Raw genomic sequence first — 26,840 nt, 5'->3', positions numbered from 1 at the left:
TCTGGTACATAGTTTCACATTCCCCCACCCCTTTTGTGTTAACTTTTTAACTTTGTCTCTAGTTCTCCAATTCCCTGAAATGATCTAAATGTTAATGATCTTTGGAAAGCCAAACACTGCCTTAGCCTGGGAATATTGTTGCTATACATTATGAATATTTGAAAGGGAAAAATGTTTCTTTCTTTGCTCTTTGTTTTAACGGCCTTACCAGCATAATTGTAAATTGTAGCCCCTCACAAAAAAATCTGTTTTACCATTAGACAATATAGATGTATGCCCTATGCATTATATCACGCCTAAATTTATCAAGTTAGTTCATTAGGGGTGTGTATTTGATTTACATTTGCTGCAAATTGTCAGCAACATTTTACATATATCCTTATTCATTTAAATAAGGTCTGTTCCTAGAAAATAAGATTTTTGGTTTTTGTGGGTTTTGTTTTTTTTCCCCCCTGTGGCTATAGCTGGTAATTGTCGTGGGCTGGTACCATAATCTTCCCTCTGTTCTTTTTTCCTGCCTCTCTGTTCTTTATACTTTGTCTCTAAACAGTCTCTTATAGTTTTGTGGTTTTCAACTAGCATCCTGAATCAAATGAATTACAATTGTATCATAATTGTCCTGGATCCTTCCTTAGCTGGGTACAGTGGCTTTATGCAGAATGAGTTTAGATAAGGTAGAACTACGTTTCCCAGAATGCCCTTTTCCGTATGCCCTTGGCTCAGCGTTGCGCACGCGCAAACGGAAGGCTGCCGGATTTTGCTCTGAGGGCGCTGGATGGCCTGGAGCAATGGGCCAAATTGTGTGTGTTGCTGATCGACTCATGGGCGCAGGGTATCCCTGGGGCCTGTGACGCCTCCAGCCACCGGCAGTCTCCTTCTTCACCTTCTTTGGGTTCTGGACCAGGCTGATTATGCATCTCCGTGTCGCAGGGGGCTCGCTTCTCCCACATCTCACCCACCATCTGGAGCCTCTCCTCTGGCTTTTCTGAATCCTGGGCCAGGTGCGTGTGACCAAATTTAAAAGAGAGATAGACATCCATAATTGCATAGGAATTTTTAACCTGTTTTTCTCTGTAACTAATAGAATAAGCAGACAAAAACCAAGCAAAAACAGATGATTAAACGCTAAATATATAGATCACTACCTCACCGGAGCAGAATAGACCATAGCGGAATAGACATTGTTTTCAAATATATACAGATCACTTACTGAAAAAGACCACAGTTGACCCTTGAAGAGCTCTGGGCTTAGAGTCCCTGACACCCCCCCCCCCCCTCTTGTGTGTGTGTGTGTAACTTTGACACCCCCAGAACTTAACTACTGATAGCCTCCTGTTGACTGGAAGCCTTACTGATAACATAAAACCGCCCGTTATAGGTATTATATACTGTCTTCTTACAATAAGGTAAGCTAGAGAAAAGTAAATGGTATTAAGAAAGTTATAAGGAAGAGAAAATGCATTTATATATAGTACTATACTGTATTTAACAAGAAAACAATGCATATAAGTGGACTCAACGCAGTTCGAACCTGTGTTGTTGAAGGGTCAAGTGTATATGTCATTTATAAAGTCTCAACAAGCTTTATTTTTAAATTTTTATTTTATTGGGGTAAGAACACTTACCGTGAGATATGTGTGCTTAACAAATTTTGAAGTGTATGATACATTATTGTTGGCTGTAGGTACCATGTTGTATAGCAGATTCCTAGAGCTTATTCATCTTGTTTAAATGAAACTATGCCTGTTGATTAGTAACTCCCCATTTCTCCTCTCCCTCAGACCCTGGCAACCACCATTCCAATTTTTGAATCTATGAATTTGATTATTTTTAGGTGCCTCATAAATGAGGAATTATGCAGTATTTGTCTTTCTGTGACTGCCTTTGTTTCACTTAGTGTGATGTCCTCAAGGTTCATCCATGTTGTCTCATAATGCAGAACTTCATTCCTGAATAGTATTACATTGTATTTATATACCGCGTTTTCTCTATTCATTCATCTGTCAATGGACATTTGGGTTGTTTGTACATCTTGGCTATATTGAATAGTGCTTCAATAAAAATGGGAGTGCAAAAATCTTTAAGATCCAGATTTAAATTCTTTTGGGTAAATAGAAGTGGGATTGATGGATCTTACGGTAGTTCTATTTTTAATGTTCTGAGGAACCTTATGCTATTTTCCATAGCCGCTGCACCACTGCATTCCCACCAATATTGTGCAGGAGTTTCAATTTCTCTGTGTGCTCGCCAATACTTGTCTTCTTGGATGTGTAGATTAATGTTTTTCATCAAATTTGGGAAGTTTGCAGCCATTATTTCGTCAAATACTTTTACTTTTTCTCTTTCTTCTCTCCTATTGGCACTGCCATTACACATATGTTGGTGTGCCTAATGGTGTCTCACATTTTTCTGAGGCTGTTTATGTTTCTTCATTTCTTTCTCTCTCTGTTCTTCAGTTTGTATAATTGCTACTGATCTTTAATCTTTAATCTTTAATCTTTAATCAAATGCCACAGACCCTCACTTTAATCTTTAATCTTTAATCTTTGCTGACTTTTTTGTTCTACCAGCTCAGATTCACTGTTGAACCCCTTGAATATTTTTTCCACTGTAGTTATTGTGCCTTTCGACTCTAGAATTTCTGATCCCTCCTACCCTCTGAGCTTGTTGTTACTGTTTGTTTGGTTGCTTGTTTTTTAATTTTTAAAATTTGGCTGAACAAGTTTTGTAAAGTCTATTTCCTCTATAGTGTGAGGCTCTGATTGTTTTCCCTTATTTTTCTCTCTTAGCCTGGATACGTAGGTGTTGCCCTTGGGTCAGCTTTACTGACTACTTATTAGTTAAAGGTTGTAGTTAAGCCCCCTTATCCTGTTAGATTTTTACTTTTTGCCATTGAATGTAGCTTGGAGGCTGTTGTCCCCGTTCGGGGAATTTGGGGTTTTGGCTTCATGTTCAGACAGGGACTAGTAACTTGGAATTCTCCTCTCTGCTCCTGAGGGAGTACAACCTTGGACATGCACACAGTCTTTCAGACTGCTAGGAATGATTCTGAATTTATTTTTAGTAAATAAGAGTCACCCTTGGGTTAGAATATTGTTCGGTATTTGGTCAGAGGTTTTATTTAAAACCCTTATGCAGGTGAGCCTTCTGTCCTGTGTTGATGGGTTTGTGTGTAGTTTGGGGGCTTTAATGTGTGCCTCATGTCTTGTTCTGTTTCTCCTGAATGGCTGAAGCCTAGTGCATGCATATAGCCTTCTTGACCCACAGAATTGGCTGTGACCTCAAGAGGGTTCTTTTCAGCTTTCTTTTCCTTGGTTCACTCTATTAAACTTCTGGCTGTTCTGCTGTTTTGCTTGTAACATTGTTGCAGGAACTCTGTGCCTTTAGTGGGGGTGGTTCTTGGTCAGGCCGCTGCTTTGAAGAAAGAAGAGGTAGACCAGCTGAAGAGTGGTGGGCAGCAAAGCAAAGTTTGTTGAGGGATAGTATAAAGCTCCTGGAGAGGGAGCGGGGCGCCCTAGAGGGTTGCCCTTGGATTTTCTAAGCGTAGGGGTTTTTATGAGCTCTTTTGCGGAACTATCTTAAGCAATCAGGGTGTGCTGAGTTGTGCTATCAGGGTTTTGGTCAGGTATCTGTCTACCTATTAGGTTAATGTCGACGTGCTGATGGTCTTTTTTGCTGTCACCTGGGGGTTTATGTCTTTTAACTGCCCCTTGCCCGTGACAGGGACAAATGCCTTGCGGTTAATTGTCTTCTTTTAGGATGTTTTGCACAAGTCATTTCTGCAGAGGCTGCAAAACAGAACTCTAGTGTGGTCCTGTCTTAGCTGTAAAACAGGATGTTAGTGCTGTTTTATCTTAGCTGTCCTGACTCCATATTTTCTTGCTGGGGACCCTGGCCCTGACTACCTAACTGTCCAATTAACTTCTAATAACACGGAGCTACTAGCATTCTCTTAATAAATGTCCACCAAGATAATCTTCTATTGTTTTCTATAACACTCTTAGACATGGAGTTCTGCACTTTCTGTTCCAAATAAAGTCAGTCCTCTCAGGAATGTTGTGGAGCTCTTTGTCTCCTATGGCCTGCCTTCTCCTCTGGACAGAATCCCCATACCACTGCAACTGAATTGGAGGCAGAGTCCTGCTTGAGGAGTGGGCACTCTATGGTGAGTGGCAGCCCCTCTTACAGATTTACCTCACCTGGAGAGGAAGCAGTGCCCTGTGAATAAGCTGTAGTGGGGGCCGTTGGGACACCAGGATTTTTGGCCTGCCAAGCATGGGGTAGCACTTCCACTCTGCAGATGGGACTGGGTTGGGGAAGAGTTATCCAGTCCTCTCAGTTAGGCCTATTTGGAATAGAATTTCTGCAGTATGTGGCTGGGGGGTGGGAATGGGGGTGGGGATGAGAAATAAAGGCAGCTTGTTCCTCTGACTGGGCACTGGGGCAGAGGGAGTCCTGTGTTCTTGGAGTGCCCAGGATAAAGCTTTTGTAACATGGAACTGAGAGCAGGGGAAGACAGTGAGTTGTGGCTCAAATGCCACAGACCCTCACTGTTCTTAACGATATTTAGTAGATTTTCTTGAAGAAATGTTTCTCACTTCACTGTATACTTACTCTTAAGAGAATTTCTAGAAGTTAAATAATTGTTCTTAATAATTTTCACCACTTAAATAGTTGTTTTGCTAGTGAGAGAGTCCTCTGAGTCTCTTACTCTGCCATTCTAAAAGATGCATCTATTTTACATTTTTAATATATTGATGCATTTGGATTTTATATATATATATGTATATATATATGTGTGTGTGTGTGTGTTTATTTTTTTTTCATTTATGTTAAGAGTAAAATTGGCCAGTAATTTTTCTTTCTGCTACTGTCCTTGTCTAGGTTTGGTATCAACATTTAGTTTAGCTTCTAGGATGGGTTTGGGCATGTTTTTTTCTTTTTCTAATCTGTGGAAGAGTTTTTATATGATTATCTTTTACTTGAAATTTGATACCATATGTGTCTAGTCTCTTTGTAGGTTGGGGGGGGCAATGATTTTAACTATTAAACTTCTTAAAAATTAGAAGTTTTACAAAACTTTTTGTTACTATTTTATTTTCACTGTTGGTGTGCTAATTTTCTCAGAATGTATTTATTTTGCCTATTTTTCAAAACTTTTGTATAAAGCAGTCTATTGCATTTTTTTCCATTATTATTATTATTTTTAATATCAGCAATACCTGTGATTTTGTGCCTTTTTTATTCCTCATATCATTTACCTTTTTTGGTCAGTCTTGCCAGAGGTTTAAAATATATTAATTTTTTTTTAAGATTTTATTTATTTATTTGACAGAGAGAGAGCACAAGCAGGTGGAATAGCAGCCAGAGGGAGAGGGAGAAGCAGGCTCCCCGCTGAGCAAGGAGCCCGACGTGGGGCTCGATCCCAGGACCCTGGGATCATGACCTGAGCTGAAGGTAGATGCTTAACTGACTGAGTCACCTAGGCGCCCTAAATTATATTAATTTTATTTCCAAGAACCAATTTTATTTTTGTTCATTTTAATACATATTTTTTTTTGTATTTCATTAAGTTTTCTTTCTTTCTATCTATCTGTCAGTCATCTTGCTTCTAATTGCCTTGGAATTATTCCCTTGTTTTAAAATTATTCCTCAGCTCACTAAGTTTTAGCCATCTTTATTTTCTAACAAAAAGATTTCTATTTATAAATTTATCTCTAAGTACCACTTTAGCTTCATTTCACAATTACTATTGTGTAGTAATTTTATATTATCAAACTCTATTTTCTAGCTTTCATTTTTAAAAATTTTTAAATTTTTTACTAAGATCCTCTTTGTTTTCAGCAATGTTGTGTAAATTTTAGTAAATAAGACTTGTACTTTTTAAAAAAATTCCAGTATAGATGAATCACAGACCTGTATCTTTGAAACAAATAATACATTATATGTTAAAAAAGAAAAGAAACAAGAAGATAGTAGAAAGGGAAAAATGAAGGGGGGGAAACAGGAGGGGGAGACGAACTGTGGGAGACTGTTGACTCTGAGAAACAAACTGAGGGTTTTAGAGGGGAGGGGGATAGGGGGATGGGTTAGCCTGGTGATGGGTATTAAGGAGGGCACGTTCTGCATGGAGCACTGGGTGTTATATGCAAACAATGAATCATGGAACACTACATCAAAAGCTAATGATGTAATGTTAGGTGACTAACATAACATAATAAAATAAAATTAGTAAAAAAATTCCAGTATAATTAACATATGGTGTTATATTAGTTTCAGGTGTATAATATAGGGATTCAACAATTCTATGCATTACTCAGTGCTCATCAAGATAATTGTCCTCTTAATCCCCTTCACCTGTTTCACCCATCCTCTTACCCATGTCACTTCTGGCAACCACCAGTTTGTTCTCTATATTTAACAGTCTTGTTTGTTTGTCTCTTTTTCTCTTTCTTTCTTTGTTTTGTTTCTTAAATTCCACAATAGAATGAAATCATATGGTATTCATCTTTCTTTGACTGACTTATTTCACTTAGCATTATACCCACTAGATCCATCCATATTGTTACAAATGGCAAGATCTCATTCTTTCTTATAGCTAAGTAATATTCTATTGTATGTATATACCACATCTTCTTTATCTATTCATGTGTCAATGGACACTTGGGTTGCTTCCATATCTTGACTATTGTAAATAATGCTGTAGTAAACATAGGGGTACATGTATCTTTTTGAATTTGTGTTTGGGTGAGATACTCAGTAGGGGAATTACTAAGCAGTCTTGAAAAAGAAGAACAAAACTGGAGGTATCACAATCTCAGATTTCAAGATACACTTCAAAGCTGTAGTGATCAAAACAGTATGATACTGGCACAAAAATAGACATGTAGATCAATAGAACAGAATAGAGGGGCGCCTGGGTGGCTCAGTCGTTAAACGTCTGCCTTTGGCTCAGGTCATGGTCCCAGGGTCCTGGGATCGAGCCCCGCATCGGGCTCCCTGCTTGGCGGGAAGCCTGCTTCTCCCTCTCACACTCCCCCTGCTTGTGTTTCCTCTCTCGCTGTGTCTCTCTCTCTCTGTCAAATAAATAAATAAAATCTTAAAAAAAAAAAAAATAGAACAGAATAGAGAGCCCAGAAGTAAACCCATGACTATATGGTCAATTAATCTATGACAGAGGAGGCAAGAATATACAATGGGAAAAAGACAGTCTCTTCAACAAATGGTGTTGGGAAAATTGGACAGCTATATGCAAAAGAATGAAACTGGACCACCATCTTACACCATACACAAAAATAAATTCAAAATGGATTAAAGACCTAAATATTAGACCTGAAACCATAAAAATCCTAGAAGAGGGCACAGGCAGTAATTTCTCTGACATTGGCTATAGCACTGTTTTTCTAGATATGTCTCCTAAGGCAAGGGAACCAAAAGCAAAGATGAACTACTGGGATGACACCAAAATAAAAAGCTTTTGCAGAGCAAAAGAAACAAACACGGAATGTTTTTCCATTTCTTTGTGTCTTTCTCAATTTCTTTAATATATTTGTTAGTATTTGTCTGATATTTTTCCAATCCTGTTACTTTTTCACTTTTCTGAATTTTTATGTTTTAGGTTTATTTGTTTTAAATAGCTGCCTTGTAAAAATCAACCTGATTTGCCTTTTAATTGAACAGTTCAATGTACTTACTAGTAATTATTGGCATATTATTGATATGTTTTTATAGATATCACCAATGCCATGGTGTTACATTGTATTCTGTGTTGGAGCTGTTCTCCAGAGTGTACCATTTTTAGAATACAGTGTGATTTTTCTTTCTTTTTTTTTTTTAAGACTTTATTTATTTGTGTATGAGGGAGAGGGAGAGAGCATATAAGAAGGGGGAGTGGCAGGCAGAGGGAGAAGCAGGCTCCCCACTGAGCAAGGAGCCCAATGTAGGACTTGATTCCAGGACCCTGGGATCGTGACCTGAGCTGAAGGCAGATGCTTAACCGACAGAGCCACCCAGGCATCCCTTACAGTGTGATTTTTCATGTAGAGTTGTGTAACACAGTCATTCTGGGTGTCAAGTACTATGATACAGTGATTAAAAGATTGTATCTGGAGCCAAATTTCCTGGATTAATATCCCTATTGTTCTTCTTCCTAGCAATGCATCCCTTGGGCAATTTGAGAATATTCCATGTCTTAGTTTCTTCAAATAGTTCTTATCTTAATAGGGATAATGTGAGAATTATCATGTAAGGTATTTGAAAAAATGATTAGAACATAGTAAGCACTCCTAATGGGCTATTATTAATTTCTACCAGGTTATTGTGTACTTTCCATTTGTCTTATTTTTCATATTTTTCTCCTCCTTGTGCTTTTAAGTTTATTAAATGTCAAGCTATTTCATTTTTCTTCTGTACCCTTTTAATGATTTTATCCCATTTGTCTTTCCATGTATACCCTTGAAATTTTAGTAAGCATTCTAAGCAAAATTAAAAGTTACTATCTTTATCATCCTCCTGAACAATACAATTAGAATTCTTGAACTCCCAGTAACAAATATTTTCATTTCTTTTTTTTTAAGATTTTATTTATTTATTTGAATGAGACAGAGAGACAGAGAGAAAGCGTGAGTGGAGAGGGGGCAGAGGGAGAGGGAGAAGCAGACTCCCGGCCAAGCAGGGAGCCTGATGTGGGGCTCAATCCCAGGACCCTGGGATCATGACCTGAGACGAAGGTAGACGCCTAACTGAATGAGCCACCCAGGCGCCCCTCTTTTTTTATTCTTAAAGATATTTTTTTTCTGGGCATAAAATACTAGTTTTAACAGACATTTTCTTACAATATTTTTGTTATTGCTGTTATAGTTGAATTGTTCTGTTGTGTCTTCTTATCCTATTTAGTTTTAAGGTTTTCTCTTGTACTTTATTGTCTTGAAATTTTATTAAGAGTTGCCTGGATATGGTTTTCTTTAATTTTAGTTAGGATTTTTGTGATTCCTGAATGTTAGGATTTGTGTCCATTATCAATAATAAGGAATTCTTAATCATTTTGTAATCAAATACTCACTTCTACCTAATATGTTAATTCTTCTTTTGGAATTCCAGGTATTTTGTACCTTCTCACCTTTACCGAAATTCTCTTAAGGGTTTCATACATTTTACCTTTTTGCCTCTGCTGTTTTGCTTGTAAATTTTTCAGATTCTAATTCATGATTTCTCTCTTCAGTTCCATGTAACCCGATATTTAAGTCTTACAGATGGTTTTACTTTCTTTATTTCTAGAAATGGCATAATATTCAAGTATGTCTTATAAATTTTATTTCTCACCATTATTCATACTTTAATCCCTCTTTTTATTTTTAATTATTATTATTTTTAAAGATTTTATTTATTTGATAGATAAAGGGCACAAGTAGGCAGAGCAGCAGGCAGAGGAAGAGGAAGAAGCAGGCTCCCCGCTGAGCAGGGAGCCTGATGTGGGGCTCCATCCCATGACCCTGGGATCATGACCTGAGCCAAAGGCAGACACTTAACTGATTGAGCCACCCAGGCGCCCCTAATTCCTCTTTTTAAAATGCTATTAAATATACTTATATCCTATATCTGAAGAATTTGTTGATAAGTTCTCCGTCTCTCATCTGGCAGCTTTGTTTTCTCATTGTTTGTTTGGTTATTTCTCTTACTGTGATTTCATGTTTCTTGAACTTTTATTTGTGAGAAATCTTTGAGGTCTGGGCTGAGGTGTGGTCTTTCAGAAAGGATTTCAGTTAGTTTCTCACAGAAGCCTGGCACCACTAGCAACTTGAATTTTTGGCTTGTAGTATTCTGTACTAGGCAGATAATATAAATTTGGGCCATAAACCCAGGTGGATTCTGGACCAATAGCTACGAGTCTGAAGAGAGGCACTTCTGCATAAACTCAGAGCTAAGGCAAGACAGAACAATTTGCTTGCCAAGTTGCCTTCCTGTCTGCTTTTGCAATATTGATTTTTGAAAATGCTTTTATTAAGTGTGTAGCTTTTGGGGAAAAAAAGCGTGTAGCTTTTATGTGCCTTGAATTTATTCAGGATCTCTAACCCATACTGGAGCCAAATCTTTGTGTTCTGTTTCTTGTACGTAGGCAATTTAAACCAAGCTGTAGGTCACTGGGATCAATAGAAGCCCACCAAGTGTCATTTGACTTCAGTGTTTGCTTGCCTTTCTCCATTAGCCCCAGGGAATTTCCCTTGCTTTCTTGTAAGCCCAACTGTACATTAAAAATGGTCTTTTAACAATATTTTACCCTCCATTTTTAGATATTTTATGATGGGGGGAGGTTAGGATAGTTGTCCCAATATATGGTGAAATATACATATATCCAGCAAATTCCTGAAGTTATTAGTGTATTACCAGTGTACTCATGAATTATTAAAGTTCAGATTATCTACATCAAGATAGTGAGATAAAACCTGAGTCTGTTTTTATCTATGCAACATGTATCTATTGAAGATAACTCAATAAGATTATTTCACTGATAGAGTTAATTATTTCACTGATAAGAGTTTTTGTTTCAGTAGTTTTTGTTAGGTAAAAAACATTACTTGTAAACATAGTTACTAGGTGTATGGTATTTCCAAGATATTTGTATATATTTAGCCGATTATAAAGGTGGATTGTCTGAATTTACATGTTACTAAATTTGAGAATTGTCCTCCATAAGGCCTGAAAAAGTTTATTAGTATTTCTTGTTTGGCACTTAAATATATTTGTGTGTTTCTGCAAGAATCAATTATACTAGCAATATATCTGAACATTGATAGTCACATATTCTGCTAGTCCTAAAGGAAAGAAAGGTGACGAAATTAATGACATGTGTCCCATACTTTGGATATGCTACAATCTATTAAGAAGAGATAAATGCAAAGGAGGTAATACAGCACAGTATGATCACATTAGGAAATCTGAGGAGAAATGATTTATTTCTACTTGGGGAACTCTGAGGAAGCTTCCTAAATGATGATGATACTTGAGACAGTTCTTGAAAGATAAGCAATGATTTGCCAGGGGAAAAAAGAGAAGGTAGGACATTTCAGGCAAAGACAGTAGACAGATGTCCAAGACAGGAGAGATGTCAAAACATTATGTAACTAGAGAGTGTGTGATTCTGAGGGGTAGGAGGCATGAGTTGTTGAGTGGTGGCCAATGATGGATGTTACAGTAGAATAGGTAAGGGGTAGATTACACAGGGATTTGTTTGTTTGTTTTTACTCCATAATGGAAGGGGAAGTTGATTTTCTGAGCAATGAGGTGCTGTCAGGTTTAGATTTCAGATATGTACTTCAGTATGTCATCTGGCTAAATTATGGAGAACAGAGAGATTCTGCAGAGAAGAGGAGGGGAGAAACTCTGCTGACAAAAGGATCCATAGGACTCAGTAACAACAAAAGTTTTTGAAAAAAATAAAATGTTTTAGATGTTAGTATAAGAAAATGATGTGTGTCTTTTACTCTTTTGTAATAAAAACAGTACTCTAGGGAATATAAGACTTAAGCCCGTCTTGAAGTTTTGTGGCAGATGTTAATGACAAGAAGCAAGTACACTTGTGGTTCTAGACAATTTTACAAGTAAAGTTGTAAATTTTTAGTAGCTTTGTTTTAATCACTTTTGTTATATATACACATATATATAAAGATTTTATTTATATTTTTATATGAGAGAGAGAGTGAGAGAACACAAGCAGGGGGAGTGGCAGAGGGAGAGGGAGAAGTAGACTCCCCACTGAGCAGGGAGCTCCATGCAGGACTCGATCCCAGGACCCTGAGATCATGACCCAAGTCAAAGGCAGACGCTTAACTGACTGAGCCACCCAGGTGCCCCTCATTTTTGTTATATATCAGGTGTTGTCTTTTAAAAATCTATAACACCATAAAGAAGAAATGATAGCCGTTCTTTCATTTATTTAACGCATCCTTCACTTTGTGGCATAAAATCTTTGAGGACAAGAAAACTTTCTTCTTAATGGGGCTAAGGTCAAAGCCAAATGTGTTTCTGTCTATTTAAGCTTATCTGAATAATATTTTAAAGGTTTATTGACAATTCATATTTTTTTCCTTAAGTATTACCCGTATAGGGAAGATTAATCACTTTGAATAGACAAGTTGACTTTGAACATAGGATTTTAGAATTAAAGACCTATTAGAGACAATAGCCTCATTCAACAGAGGAGGAACCTGAGGGGCCAGAATTTGATTTGTCTGAATTAACATTGCTAATTTGATGCCAGAACTGATATTGAAAGACAAGTGTTGGAACTCTTGTTTCAGTCTTTTTGGTATTTTCCATTTCTGCAAAAGTGGTCAGCAAGAACTTTCTTTATGATTACTACTGAATGGTTTGAAATGCACAAGAGTGATTTTCATGTTATTTTATTGTATTCTAGTTATTTGGAAATTAGTAAACATATAAGTTTATATAGCCATTATCTTTTGGCTATAATATTTAAAAACTGGAATGCCCATTTTCTTCCTCCATACAAATGTTCTTCCCTCACTAAAGGGCAGCCATTCAGTATCACTTATTGGTGAGTTTAAGTTTCCTTAATTTCATAGTATTATTATTTCTATGTCTAAGTTGATTATTTCTAGTATGTTATTTTATTTTTAAATTTTTTTCTAGTATGTTATTTTAAACAATTTTGTCATGAAGTTCAATAATAGAAGGATTTTTCTTGTGGAATTAGTTTTTTAAAAAATCTATTAAACTATATTAACAGCTCTATATTTGAACAGTATTTTCAGATTATCTGTTAGCTAGATAGGTATATTTTTTAAAGTATTTTTTTTTCAGCTGAAGGCTCTTGTGATTATTTTAGAAGATAATCATTTAGCTATAATGCATATCAATTAATAGAATACTTGGCTAAGGTTATATGATGGGATGCCTAAAAAGGCTAAGGGTTTTGCAAAGTTATACTTGGCTTCTCTGTGGTGTTGGTGAGATCTGAAAATTGACTTTAGCAGAAAGAAGCCAATGAATTCCTCTGAAGTCAGTTTATATCATTTACATTGAGGAAATCAAATAAATAAATAAATAAATATTTAGTTCTACTTCGCCTTAACAACAGGGGTTTTCCACTGAGAATAAACATTTTGTTTTGAGATGACATAAATCCAAGGGCCCTGAAAAAAAAAGTTAACATAAATTCTCAATCACTGCATCATTAATACTTTATATGTAAATAGGAGTTCATAAAACACATTTAAATAACAAAGTATGTAACCTTTGCTACCTACCAAGAAATTTGGCGATGGTATCAATAACACTGAGAGGAGTTGAGATTAAAATGCTTACAGCCAAGGGAAGTAATTGGTATTGACAACCATTGTCAATGGCTACTATTATTGAAACTGCAAGTTGGAACATGTGGATTTGATCCTTTGCACACAAAAAAGTTCACAAAAACTGCTTTTCATAGCTTTTATTCTGTAGTACTCCTTGGTGGATCATATATTAGGTTGTTATAAAATCCATGTGAACTTTTATGTATACAAATGTCATATCAAGTACAGGTGTCATTAATTATGTATATTTTAAACGTCCATCAATAAAAAAAACAGAGGCCAAGAAGTTAAATATAATAAAAAATGAAATATTTATTCTTTTGGCTCAATAATGACGTAGCTCACCATTCTTTTTAGTAATAGCAATTCCCTGCATGCAGTTCATTAGTACACTACAAGTAAATAGTTTCGTAAAAGGTTAACATTAAACTTTTGGTTTGTGCAAAAAACAAAAATTTATATCATGTTAGGTAATTGCACAACTTTGCCACTTTGTTCATGGCTAAAAAGGACAGAGCCCATGTTATTCCTCTAATAGCTCTAGTGTAGCAAGAATTAAAAAAATAAGACTAGTCTGCATAAGCAAATACTACAAAAGTTTGAGTAAAAAAAAATTTCCATGAATAATGGGTAATATTGAGGCAACCATAGTTGGTAAAAAATGATCTAAGTTTGAATATTGACCAATGTATCTCCTATTGGAATGGTAGAAAATATATTATAACAAAGAAATCCACAAAACCCATTGAACTTTTATTTTAGGAAATTATTCATTGAAAAGTCTTACGGATTCAAAAGTTTGGAGTTGTGATTAAAAATAAAAAGCAAAAGCATAAAGTAAAATAAATTGCCATGTCATCAACCTGAAAATAATTTTCTTATGTACAAAATGCAACAAATAAAATTGATCATATTTTTACATTATTTATATTTAAACAAGTTTTGGACATATTTTTAGCAAAATATGAAGTATAGGTTTTGACAATAGGCAGTACTCAGTGTGTTTCTTTGAAATATAGAGAGACACCATGTGACACTCAAGTTGAATTAAAAATGCAAAAGTAAAGGTACTTTTAAGTAACTGCAAGCTATTCTGCTTGACATACTGGATAGAGCTGTTTGAATTCACTCTACCAACATGTGACTTCTAACCAAGGCTTGTGAAGAATGTGTTGAGTAAAATAGAGCAGCATAGGCAATATTAACATGCATTAGTGATAGTCTTCAAACTATTTATGTTTAATGAATGGTACAGGATACATCCCTGTTGGAAGCTTGCAAAAGACACATACACTGTGGTACATATTTGATTTAATAGATGTTGTTTAGCAGAATATATATATATATATATATAATATATGTATATAATATATATATATATATATATATATTCCTGCCCAAACATGCACCGCAGGATAAAATAACTATTTACATAACAGGGTGTGTTGAATTGACATAAAATATCAGCTTTGCTGAGAGTAGAAGATGGCAAAGCAATACTGCAGCAGAAAGTGGGACAACTATTCTAAAGTGACACTTTAGATATACTTTTTCTAGATTTTTTTCATTTTGTTTTTGGAAAGCATTTAACCAAATTAAATATAGAGCTCTGGAACTTAGAATAAAATTTGCACTTGCGGAAACAATATTTGCATAAAAATAATCCTTTAAAAATTAGAGGAGACTTTACAGGCACATAACTGTTCAGATATAAACAAATGTAACAGACTAAAACACTTTCAAAATTAAAGCCATCTAGAAAACGGAAGTACCTGAAATTATTGACATTAGAATATTTTTTTCTGGTTTGAGCACGAATTTTATCTCTCAAAACACTTTTGCTAATTATTCGAGAGACTTATGGAGTAGGAACACAGGGCTCTTATATGCTTTTTTCTCAACTTAAATTGCATTTACAAAAATAGTGACATAGTATTATGAATAAACTATGAATTAGGGAGCAAGGAAATCCACTAGAACAAATTCTGTAAAAATATGGCAGATATGGAAGTTAAAAATAGAGTGGATGCAAGTACTGTACTAAAGGTGTTTGGTGTAGTTACAACGATCACTTTGCACAATTATCCCTACAGTCTAGATAGCCAATGAGTTTCTCTTCAGCAGTGTCAGCTGGTAATGAAGACAGCAACCTCTTGTCAATCTTGTTGATACCCTGACTCACAGAGTTGTAGTGATGGAGAGGTCACTGTCTTGTTATAGGCACTGACCATGAGTATTTATTAAAACAGTCAGTTTGGCATAGACCTCCTCTGGGAGTCCAGTTGACACATAGACTTTACCATCGTAGGCTGTAAACAATTGATCACAAAGATAATTCTTTGTTTCTTTTTTACTTTTGATTTTCCCTGACCTCTTTCCCTTTGCTTTCTTTTTCTGGTTTGTCTTTCTCAAACTTTTCTTTGTCTGGCTTTGTTACACTATCATAGGAAGGAGGAGATGTGGTAGAGGAACTTCCATCTGTTTTTTCTGGGGTGGAGTTTCCATTTAATTTGTCAATAATCATGTCTTCTTTGATAGGTAAGTCAATCCTTCCTTTAATTGCCTCTTTGTTATATTCACTTGATACCTTTTTTAACCTTTGTCTTAAAAGATAACATCTGAAATTACGCTGAATGATAGCAGCAGACACCTCCTCTTGTTTGCGTTTTAAAGTGGTTGTGATGGGTTCATAGGAGACTTTGGAGGGGTTCGATGCCATGAACCGGTCTTCCATCTGTATTCGAAGGGCATCCATCTCTCCACTCTCACCCAAAACACGCTTTGTAAAGGCAAATAAAATGTCGAGGCAGTGGATCCGGTCCCCACTCACCATGGGCAGGTCCATGGCGATGAGCTGGACTTTGTTTGGTTTGGCTATGAGAAGAGGAGGATCCAGGGCAGCTGCAAAATCAGAGAGCTTGGAGAACTCTATAAACTGGGTGGCATCGGGATCAAACTTTTCCCAAACCTCATAGAACATCTCAAAGTCATCCTCACTCAGGGGCTCTGCACTTTCTTCAGTAGCAACACTGAAGTTCTCCAGGATGACAGCGATGTACATGTTCACCACAACCAGAAATGATATGATGATGTAACTGACAAAAAAGAAAATCCCGACAGATGGGTTCCCGCAGTCTCCCTTAACTGAACTTCCAGGGTGAATTGTGTCAGGATCACAGTCAGGTGGTGCACTGTTGAGAATAGGTGCTAGCAATCCATCCCAGCCAGCAGAGGTGGTAATTTGGAACAAGCAGATCATGCTGTTGCCGAAGGTCTCAAAGTTGAACATGTCATCAATTCCAGCTTCCTTTTTAACATAGGCAAAGTTGGACATTCCAAAGATGGCATAGATGAACATGACCAGGAAGAGCAGGAGGCCGATGTTAAACAAGGCAGGAAGGGACATCATCAGAGCAAAGAGCAGCGTGCGGATCCCCTTGGCCCCTTTGATCAGACGCAAGATTCGACCAATCCTGGCGAGCCGGATCACTCGGAACAGGGTAGGAGACACAAAGTATTTTTCTATCAGCTCAGCCAGAAACATGCCTATAGAAAAATATAGAAATCAGCTAAAGAGTGAATATTTTATGTTTATATGAATGCTTTATCTTTGCAAGGTTTATGATAACAGCAAGATTGTTACGAGTATAAACTTTTACTAAATATTTGGGTCCACTCCTTAATATTAGTAATTAAAGATTACAGAATTTTATTAAATGATTCTATAACGTTATAAACCAATATAGATTTTTGGAAAGTCCAACAAGTTAAATAATCTCAGAGTGTCATGGCAATTTAAGATTATATATGCTCATTTACTATGGAAAGTTACCCCACACATGAGATGTGCTGATTACAAACAAAGATTATTTCTGAAATCTCTAAATATATTGTTTTCTATTTTTGAATACCTACATTCTTCAGTTAGAGGAAAATGAGCAGTAGTGGTAAACTTTAGAATTATACATTAACATTCTCAGATCTCATTTCCGTGTTGCACAGCTCTAAGGCTTTGGGGAGCTTTACCTACAATGGTACCTCTCTGTAATTAAACTATTCTTACCTACAATGGAGAGAATCACAACCACAAAATCAAATATGTTCCAGCCGATGGTGAAGTAGTAGTATCTGAGAGAAATGAGCTTTAGCACAAATTCTCCAGTGAACAGGATAATGAACACAAGGTTGATCCGGGACAAAACTAGAGTCATATATTTGCTCTGGTCATCAGTTTCCACCATCATGGTGACCATGTTGAGGCAGATGAGGATCATGATGCTGATATCAAAGACTTGTCTGGTTACAAAATCAAAGACCATTCCTTGGAATTTGTTCTAGAAAGAGAGAGAGGAGAGAGAAGGTTAATATGCATATTTCATAAATAATGATCTAGTAAAACCACAGGTGAAGTCCTTCCATATATGGCCATGAGATATACAGCCTTCTCACATTAGTCCAAACAATTCTTTGTGCTCCATGTCTCTTCACATTAAAATACGAGAAGGAAATGAAAAAAGTCATATGATAAGAACAAAACGTATTTGATATATTTAAGTTCCATGGGAAGACAAAACTCAGTAAGACATAAATTGGTGGCAATTGGCTGTTAATATGCATGGGCTTTGCTTGATTTAAAAAAAATTGTAATTTTTACAAAAAAATTATGAAAACATAATGAAGATTTACAAAGTAGGTTGATACAGACAGACTTTTAGATGGATGAATACCCTAATTCATTTATCAATACTTTAGGAATTTTGGTTTATGTATATTATATATTATATATATATTATATATTATTTCCATCTCTCCCTCTTTCAAAATATGTCCGTCATTATCTATTCTACCTCTTCTAACTATGTGTGTCTGTGTATTTGTTATTTATCTATCTTTCTTCATCTGTTCTTTATCTATGCTTCAACAAAAATGCATGACATTTTTTCTTTGTCTTATTAGCAATCATCTCAGGAGTCACATACATTTATGGTCATGAAATATAGTTCTATTAGGAAAATAAATTTTTAATAATTTAGAATAAAAATATAAAATAAAATTTCATAGCTTACTGAAAATCAATTTCATGAATTGACCACGTTTCTTTCTTTTAAATATATTTAAATGACCTTCAGTAAAGCAGATTTATGGTCTTTTGTGTATCCTGCCCTACCTCCCCCCTTGGTCGCTTCCAACCTCAACTCCAAAACTCTTAAAAATATGGTAAACTGAAGTCATTGATAGGATTCATGAGGGCTTGTTAACTCCCAGTTCTGGCAATTACAGGCTTTATGACTTTGGGTACGATTTTTGGGGGGCCTCAGTTTCCTTATTCCTTACCCATCTAAGATAAGTTAGAGTATAGCTCTATGAACATAATCCATCATTATTATGTCTTTTCATATATTATGAAGCTCTACATAGTAAGCATTCTGATTAAGCCTTTTTCTTTTTTCTGTATTTGGTGAAACAAACTATTTTGATGATGCCCTTTTCCTTCCCAAGAAGGTTAAGAGTATTTTCTAGTCATACAAATGGAGAGAACAAATAGTATAGAGGGAAGTGATGGGGTGGGGTGAGAGTTTTCCAGACTCCATCTATTTAAATGGCAAGAGGGTGCCATGTAACAAGGTTGGGTACATTCTTGGAAGCAGTAGGTGGCAGAAGGAATACGAATGCTGCTTTGGAAGCAGTTATTGGGAACCTCAAGTTGGACGTTTTCAATTGACAAACTGTAAAGAGCATTACCTCCTTTTTAAGAATTTAGTAATTCTTATTGAGTGTGGCAGTTGTGAATGGTGTTAAACAATATGAACTTTACAATTAGGGCATATGTGGTGATATCACTCAGTATGTTCTCATCCAGAGCACTGCCAATTTCATCATATGGAAATAAGGTTTAGAATATTAAAGAAGATGAGTAATTCTTACTGCTGGCCGAGGTATGGGCTTCTGAGGTTTCTTGGATCCAAGTTTCTTCATTGCATTATAGTATTTTTTCTGTTCCTCTGTCATAAAGATGTCTTGACCTCCAAAGTAAAGATACAGTATAAAACTAGTTATAATCTGAACATGTGTTACAACAGCACGTATACAAAAATATTTCTGAGTCTTTAGTCTTTTCTCAATTTTTAAATGGAAATTATCCCATATATATATAAAAGCAGACTGCTTTTCTCCTTTATGTGAAATTCTGAGGACTTTACTATTATGTAAAACCTATAATCACATAAATCTCTGATTAGGACAGGATCCTAATTTGATTATATTATGTTTAGAAGGAGGCTCAGGAGTCTCAAATATATTTTTGTGAAAGAAAAAATGTTTTCTTAGCCCATTTCACTGTTTTCCTTCTTTATTCAATAATTTTAAGTACTTTCCATGTGCTAGAAAATGTAACTAGATATATGAGACACCACTATCTTGTTGTCACGTGGAGTAGGAAAATGAAAACAGGTGGAAAATGTATAAGGATATATAAAAAAGTATTGCAGAGATCAAAATAAACCCTGAAGACTCAGAAACAGGCTTTATATAGGACGATACCCTTAAGCTAGGCCTTAACAGATGATTAGAGGTATGCTAGGCAAAGCATTCCAGGAAAAGAAAATACCCTATGTAAAGTCATGGAGGTACAAGAGCGTGGCTTGTACAGAAAGGGCAAAAAATCCATGTAGCTATGTGTGTAACGTGTGATAGGGTGATGGCAGATATTGACTGAGGAGTAGGGAAGTAGATATAGAGATGTGTTGTGAAAGAAAATGAAGCTAGAAAACTGGGTGGAAATAATTCCTGAAATTCTCTGTAAGCAAGGGTAAGCATTAGAGGAGACCCACTGGATGCTTTGAAGCAGTGGTCACATTTTTTGTCACAAAGACACTATAGCAGCTCTGCAGAGGATGAACCTAGAGAGGAGCCACCAACTAGAGGCTGGAAACTCTGCAGCTGAACTGACCACATAGTGAACTGAAAAGAATATAAAAATGATCTAAGTCTGTCTTGACTCTGGGTATCCTGATTATTTGGCAGTACAACAGACAGAACCTCAGAATGGGGAAAGCTGAGAGCTGAGGAATACTTATCTTCTTTTTCTGTTGGTTGAAGTTATCTATGATTACACCAATGAATAGATTCAGAGTGAAGAATGACCCAAAGATGATAAAGATGACGAAGTATAAATACATATATAGATTTTCTTCATATACAGGCTGAAGTTTTACCTAAATAATATTGAAAATATTAAAATAATATTTAAAAACATAATAAATACTTAAACTAAGTTAACAATTTGGTGTGTGTTGTTAATCTAGAGTTATTTTTGCCTTTCCCTGAGATACTGTTCTGCAAAAAAGTTCTTTTTTCAAACTAGTATGATCTAGGATAATGAAAGTTTATAATTTTTATGCTTGTTCTTGAATCTATTTTTCCATTGTGGTTTACCTGTACATTTTCTTTAGAGTAAATAACAGGGGTATAACAAGAAATGTTTTGAACCTATTATTAGTTTTATAATTTTTTTTTTGCAGCATTTTAAATTTGGGTGGTCTGGAGATGTTGGTTCTTGAAGATAAGGCTTTAATAATAGAACATCAACTTCTAAGAGGAATGCATATATGTTCTGAGGAATTTTTTTTAATTCCTATTTTCAAAATTGAGTTTCCCTGAAACTTGCTTGCTTTTTTCATTATATTTTTGGAAGTTAACTTCACAAACTCTGATTTATCATACTGTCCAGGAATAGGGAGAGGCAAGTTACTTTCTCATGAGCAATGTTCTCGATCTTGAGTCTCATTTATGGACCAGTTTGATGTCTTCTGATCCATGCATCTGATCCATATTAGATATGTATATCAGACATATATTAATCAAAATATCATCTTTATTGAAGTGCATTAACTTAAGAGGATCATTTCTGTATGCAATTATAAATGTCCTGATTGCATCTAGTATAAAATTCTTGGTCATTCACTTAAATTATTACAAATGTTCACTATGGAAAATCTTGTAACTATAAATGTATTGAGTGATACTTACATCTCGTGAATCAACAGCTGCATACATAATATCCATCCAGCCTTTAAATGTGGCCTGTGAACAATACATATATGAATTCTGCATGAAAACCTAATCCAAGAATATGCCATTTTACCATATGAAAATCTGATAGTGTTACTACAAGTAAGTTTTTGTATGATATAATACAATTCTCTATCAAGAGATTGAAAGGAATTGAATTGAAGTAGAATATGATTATATTTAGAGTCTGGAATTCATTTTATTTGTTTCTCTTGGAAGATATTAATTTTTTTCTACACAGAAATTTAACTAGAGGCTTGATTCATAAAATACCCGTCTCAGTCTCAAATCCTTTCTATACCAAAATATAAGCTCTGTGATTCAAACCTATAGTGTGTTTAAACACAACTCAATTGTTTTCATTAGTGAATTACTGATTAGTTAATATGTGGTCAATTAAGTCAAAATTATTAAACATCATACATTTTGAAATCTACTCCATAAGATTCGTATTTCTGCAAATAGTAGAACCATACCCCTTAAATGTTAGTACAGTAAATTTTCTGGCTAATAATGTATACATTTAATTCATCACTAAAATATGTACATTGTTATTTTAACATATAAAATTGCTCCTTTGGCAATGATTGCTAAGAAAAACAAAAAACAGTGTAGTAGCACTCAGTAATATAATAAGAAAAAAACCAGGAAGCAGGAATATAATGCCATATTAAAACATACTAAAAGCTGAACAACTGGGGAAATACATATTAAAATAACTGCAAAACATCTTAAAGTCAAGTTAAGTTAATAGTATAAGTGTTATCATCAACTACTTTTGTACTGTCAGATATTAATTATTCAAACAAAGAACATCAGAGAAATGGTTTTTTGTAAAACATTTTGAAAATGTTTCCAGAACTCATACAGTGGCAACTTACCACTTGAAGCAATGCAAGATAGCCAGCGCCAACATTATCAAAGTTTACTTTGACGTTTTTCCATCTAGCTTGCTTGCCAAGAGCCTGACAGTCGCTCAGATTGTTGACTTCACTAACTTCAAACATGTTACCCGTTGTCGTGTTAACACAGTGGTAGAACTTGCCAGCAAACAAATTCACACCCATGATGCTAAAGATCAGCCAGAAGATGAGACACACCAAGAGTACATTCATGATAGAGGGAATTGCTCCAACAAGAGCATTCACAACAACCTGGAAGAGAAAATGAGGATAAGGCTGCTTACAAATCGCTAAAATGAAAACCATTCTTTTCATTTATTTTTTTAATACTAAAATGGGCGTGAAAAGAGTTAAATAAAAATCTAGGTGGATAAGTTGTTTCTCGCAATGTTTTCTAGGACATATTTGATGAGGGAAAACAAACAGTGACACAACTAGAGAGCTAAAGGATTTAGGGAAAGCAAAATATGACAAAGTGTGAAAAGAAATAAAAACCTGATATAGTAAGATGGAGTCAGAAAATGTTTGTATGCTGGGGAGAAAAGAAAAAAAAATGCATTAAATACCAACAGAAGAAATAATTGTCATTCAGCAATACATTTTAATTTTCAAGAGTGTTAATGAATGATGATTTGAAAACATGGTTAAACAAACCCTTTGCAAAAAAAGTATTAATAATGCCTTAAATCTGCCTTCTCAGATCAAGTCAACTTTTTATAACCATAAAGAATAGGGTTAAGAATTTGCAAGGTTCTTTTTTTCTCTTTTGGTAAATCCTAATTTAAAAAAGGATATTAAATGAGGTGGAATTTATCTCTGGACATAAAAATACCAAATATGTCCTCATTATTATTCTAAATCTCTCAAATGTTCACTTTGGGGTACATGTTACTTCATCAACCTAAGCTGACCTGTTTCAAGAAGGAGAAATTAAGTTACCTATCCTCTCATTAAATTCAAAAGCTTAAGATGTATTTTGAAATCCCTAGGGAAGTTGACAGTATCTTTTCTTATCTAATTTAATCTGATTCATATTGGACTCTTTTGTTAAGCATTTATGTTAAATGAAACTATTGTTTTATTTTAAAATAATGTAAATGTTATGTTAGAAATCAACACCAAAAAATTTTAAATTGACATCAAATCCTGAAATCCAAAAACGTAAAAATTTCATATGCTACTTGAATTTTATTTCTTTTAGAAATTAAGTTATATATATTACACTTGCCATATTTCTTTGTTACTAAAATTTGTGTAAAATGACCTCCACAAATTTTCTTACCAAATGACTGCATGATACATTTTACTGTATTTCATAGCTGGAACATTAATTCTGTCATAGGATTGAATTAAAAATGCCAAACAGGGGCGCCTGGGTGGCTCAGTCGTCAAGCGTCTGCCTTCGGCTGAGGTCATGATCCCAGGGTCCTGGGATCGAGTCCCACATCGGGCTCCCTGCTCGGCAGGAAGTCTGCTTCTCCCTCTCCCACTCCCCCTGCTTGTGTTCCTGCTCTCGCTGTCTCTCTCTCTGTCAAATAAATAAATAAAATCTTTAAAAAATAAAAAAATAAAAAAAAGTAAAAGTGCCAAACAGAATATTTTTTCAGATGAGAACAAATTTATTTATAAGTTTCTTATTTTGTTCATTGCTATCCTCCCTCAAAAAGGAATTGTTAATGTGAAACCATGCAAGCAAATGAGGGCTTACGTAGTGTCAGTAATGGCAAAGATTGGTCAAATAGAACTTGAAATTGTATAATAATTTTTATGAGTTTTATCTTGTGACTTTTTTTTGTCAAGTGGCACTGAAATGAAATTAGAATGTAAAAACAAGTATTTCTTTGCTTACGGTGCTTCTGGAGAGTCTGGAGAGTGGTTTCATTCTCCCTGATGAGTGAATCTCTAAGTCAAGGCTGAAGTGTTTTTGTTGCTCTAAACAAACCTAACATAAAAGCCTTATGGCCAGGGAGAAATTCAATATCCATGTGCATTTGCATGCTGTATTAAACAAACCTGGCCTTTGCTAAATAGTATTTTGAGGGATGTGACAAGTGGTTGTGTATCTAAATAAGTGTGTACTTTATGTGTAGATGCATAAAGTATACACTAAAGAAGAGAGCTGGAAAATAAAGATGAAAATACACATGCTATGGAAAAAGTGAAACTCATTCAGAATGCTCACTTAAAAGGGCGATCTTTAAAACAAACCCCAGGGGTTTCCTGAAATGCCTAGTTAATTATTCTAACCCCTTATTTTGGTTGCTTAGGTTGTATAGATTTTATCAGAGGCTACGATTTAGAGTTGTTTTCTTGTACAACAAGTATTTTTGTTACTGATATTAATTGAAGAAGTAAAGCACACAAAAACCATTTACCTTTCATTCATTACCAGTGATTTTTGAGGAATCAAACCTCCTAATGGGAGGAAGAAAAACCCCTACTAGGATGAATGTCAGTAGTAAAAAATCATTTAAATATGTATAAGCAATGAAAAGAAATAAATGGCAGTACATATTTTTTTTGGATGTTGTGGAAACATCTTTAACTATCATCAGAAGACTTGGATTCCAGTCCTAGTTCTGCCACAAACAATTTCTGAGGACCCGTTGAAATAAATCTCAGTTTCAGGCCGCTGGCCTTAATGATATCTAAGATTCCTGCTCTGAAATTCTGTAATTCTATGAAGTAAATATCAGAGGAGTATGGTACTCCTCTGTATCTAAATCATTACCTACATTTAATTCTGGTATGAATCATCAGAGAGCTTTTGTTCTTCTTACCCTCATGCCTTCAAACCGGGATAAAGCTCTTAGAGGTCTTAAAGCTCTTAATGTCCGTAGGGATTTAATGGCACCAAGTTCTGAGTAGCCGAGAGCATTGGCTACCAAGCTAACCAAAGAAACCTGCAAAAAGAAAAGATATTAATAGTTCACCTAGAAATAAACAGTCTGCTAAAGGCATAGGATGTGGTGTCTATTCTTTAGTACCAACTAAATGAAATTCAGATATATCTTCGCGCAGCCTTCATCTTCCACGTAGTGAGTTCATCTTATATTGCCAGCCTCATTTCATGTTATTGCTCTTCTTACCAATGAAAACAATCTTTGCCCATTTTATAAGATATTTCACCCCATGGAACCCCTTTCAACCTGTGCATATATCACTGATGAGTCAGGATTTGGTTCAATAGCCAGATCCTCCATGGATCTGTGCTTAATATCATTGATTGGAAATCAGGTTTCTCTCCTGAACTTATGTAGTATCTTGGTTATGTGTACTGGAGGCATTTCCCATTTAATAGAATCAATTGATTAGATATCTTCTTTCCCCTTCCAGGTCACATAAACTTTTTATGGGCTGGGATGAAACATTCTTCTCTTACTGTGCCTAATACTGTCTGGTTAAATATGCTTTAGTTAATATGTGTTGGATCAATAAATAATGGAATAATTTTACCTGAAAAAAAATGTTATCAGACCATGTTGTAGTTTCATAATAATGAAGAAATGTTTATCCAAACTTCTGGACTTATAATTCATAGTGATAATACATCTTCTGATATTTACACATATACTAAATTTTACTTAAATATATGAAAGGTTAAAGAAGACACGCCCTTTTTTGAGAGGAAGAGACTTTATTTGCTTAGATTTTCTTTCAATATAACATTTATTGAACATTTACTATATGCAGGGTTCTGTTCTAAGTGCCTTATGCATATAAATCTTAAGAAGTAGATACCATTACTATTGCCTTTTCACTGGTGAGGGAGTTGAGCCCCCCTCACCCCACCCCCAAGAAAAGGGATGCATGGTAATAAGAGGTGAAATTGGGTGCATCTTGAACCCAAGTGATCTGACTTCAAAACCATATCTTAACCGTTTGCATACATTATCAAAAATTTGTTCCTCATCTGAACCACAAAACACAGGAAATGGTTTAAGTGACTATCTTTTCAGTTCTTGCAAGGATTGTACAAAGGTAGTACTTTCCTTGATGCATAAGGAGGAGTTAATTCATTATATCCACTGGATGGTTTAAAGGCACTGGGGCTTAATTTTTTGCAAGAAGGGCTGTTGAAAATGGATCTAAATGAATCCTTGTGATGGTAGGATGGAGACTGATCTGCCCAAGAACACATGGTTTAAAGGGTGACATAAAAACTAGAACTGAAGCTTTAAAAGCAAATGGAGCCACTTTTTCCTTGTTGTTTAATTTAGCATACATCTCAGAGAAATTTTTTTAAAAAGATTTTATTTATTTATTTGGCAGAGAGAGACACAGCGAGAGGGAACACAAGCAGGGGGAGTGGGAGAGGGAGAAGCAGGCTTCCCGCGGAGCAGGGAGCCCGATGCAGGGCTCTATCCCAGGACCCTGGGATCATGACCTGAGCCGAAGGCAGACGCTTAACTACTGAGCCACCCAGGCGCCCCCATCTCAGATAATTTAACAGAAAAATAAATGACTAGTGGCAGGATAATTTATTGAGCTGGTCATTTCTGTCTACTGTTCGCTGCTGCAGAAGACTGGAAAGATGGGAAAGGTTATTCGAGAA

The 26,840-nt window shown here is 35.4% G+C and overlaps 1 protein-coding gene across 7 annotated transcripts in view; it reads right to left on the bottom strand.

Moving 5' to 3' along the window:
- Nucleotides 1-14,531: 14,531 nt before the first annotated feature.
- The window catches only part of SCN3A (sodium voltage-gated channel alpha subunit 3), a 115,662-nt gene continuing 103,353 nt past the window's right edge, over nt 14,532-26,840 (bottom strand). For all 7 annotated transcript variants that reach the window (XM_032409178.1, XM_032409193.1, XM_032409199.1 and 4 more), the window contains 7 exons: nt 25,066-25,188; nt 22,265-22,537; nt 21,342-21,395; nt 20,390-20,527; nt 19,239-19,343; nt 17,377-17,647; nt 14,532-16,859 (listed from right to left, as the gene is read on the bottom strand). In XM_032409178.1, the coding sequence (XP_032265069.1) occupies nt 15,664-16,859; nt 17,377-17,647; nt 19,239-19,343; nt 20,390-20,527; nt 21,342-21,395; nt 22,265-22,537; nt 25,066-25,188 (2,160 nt within the window). In that variant the 3' untranslated portion in view covers nt 14,532-15,663. The remainder of the gene's footprint in view (nt 16,860-17,376; nt 17,648-19,238; nt 19,344-20,389; nt 20,528-21,341; nt 21,396-22,264; nt 22,538-25,065; nt 25,189-26,840) is intronic.

This window comes from Phoca vitulina, unplaced genomic scaffold, assembly GCF_004348235.1.
Source record: "Phoca vitulina isolate PV1807 unplaced genomic scaffold, GSC_HSeal_1.0 scaffold1, whole genome shotgun sequence".
Taxonomy (NCBI): Eukaryota; Metazoa; Chordata; class Mammalia; order Carnivora; family Phocidae; genus Phoca; species Phoca vitulina.
This window is presented reverse-complemented; position numbering and strand designations above follow the sequence as displayed.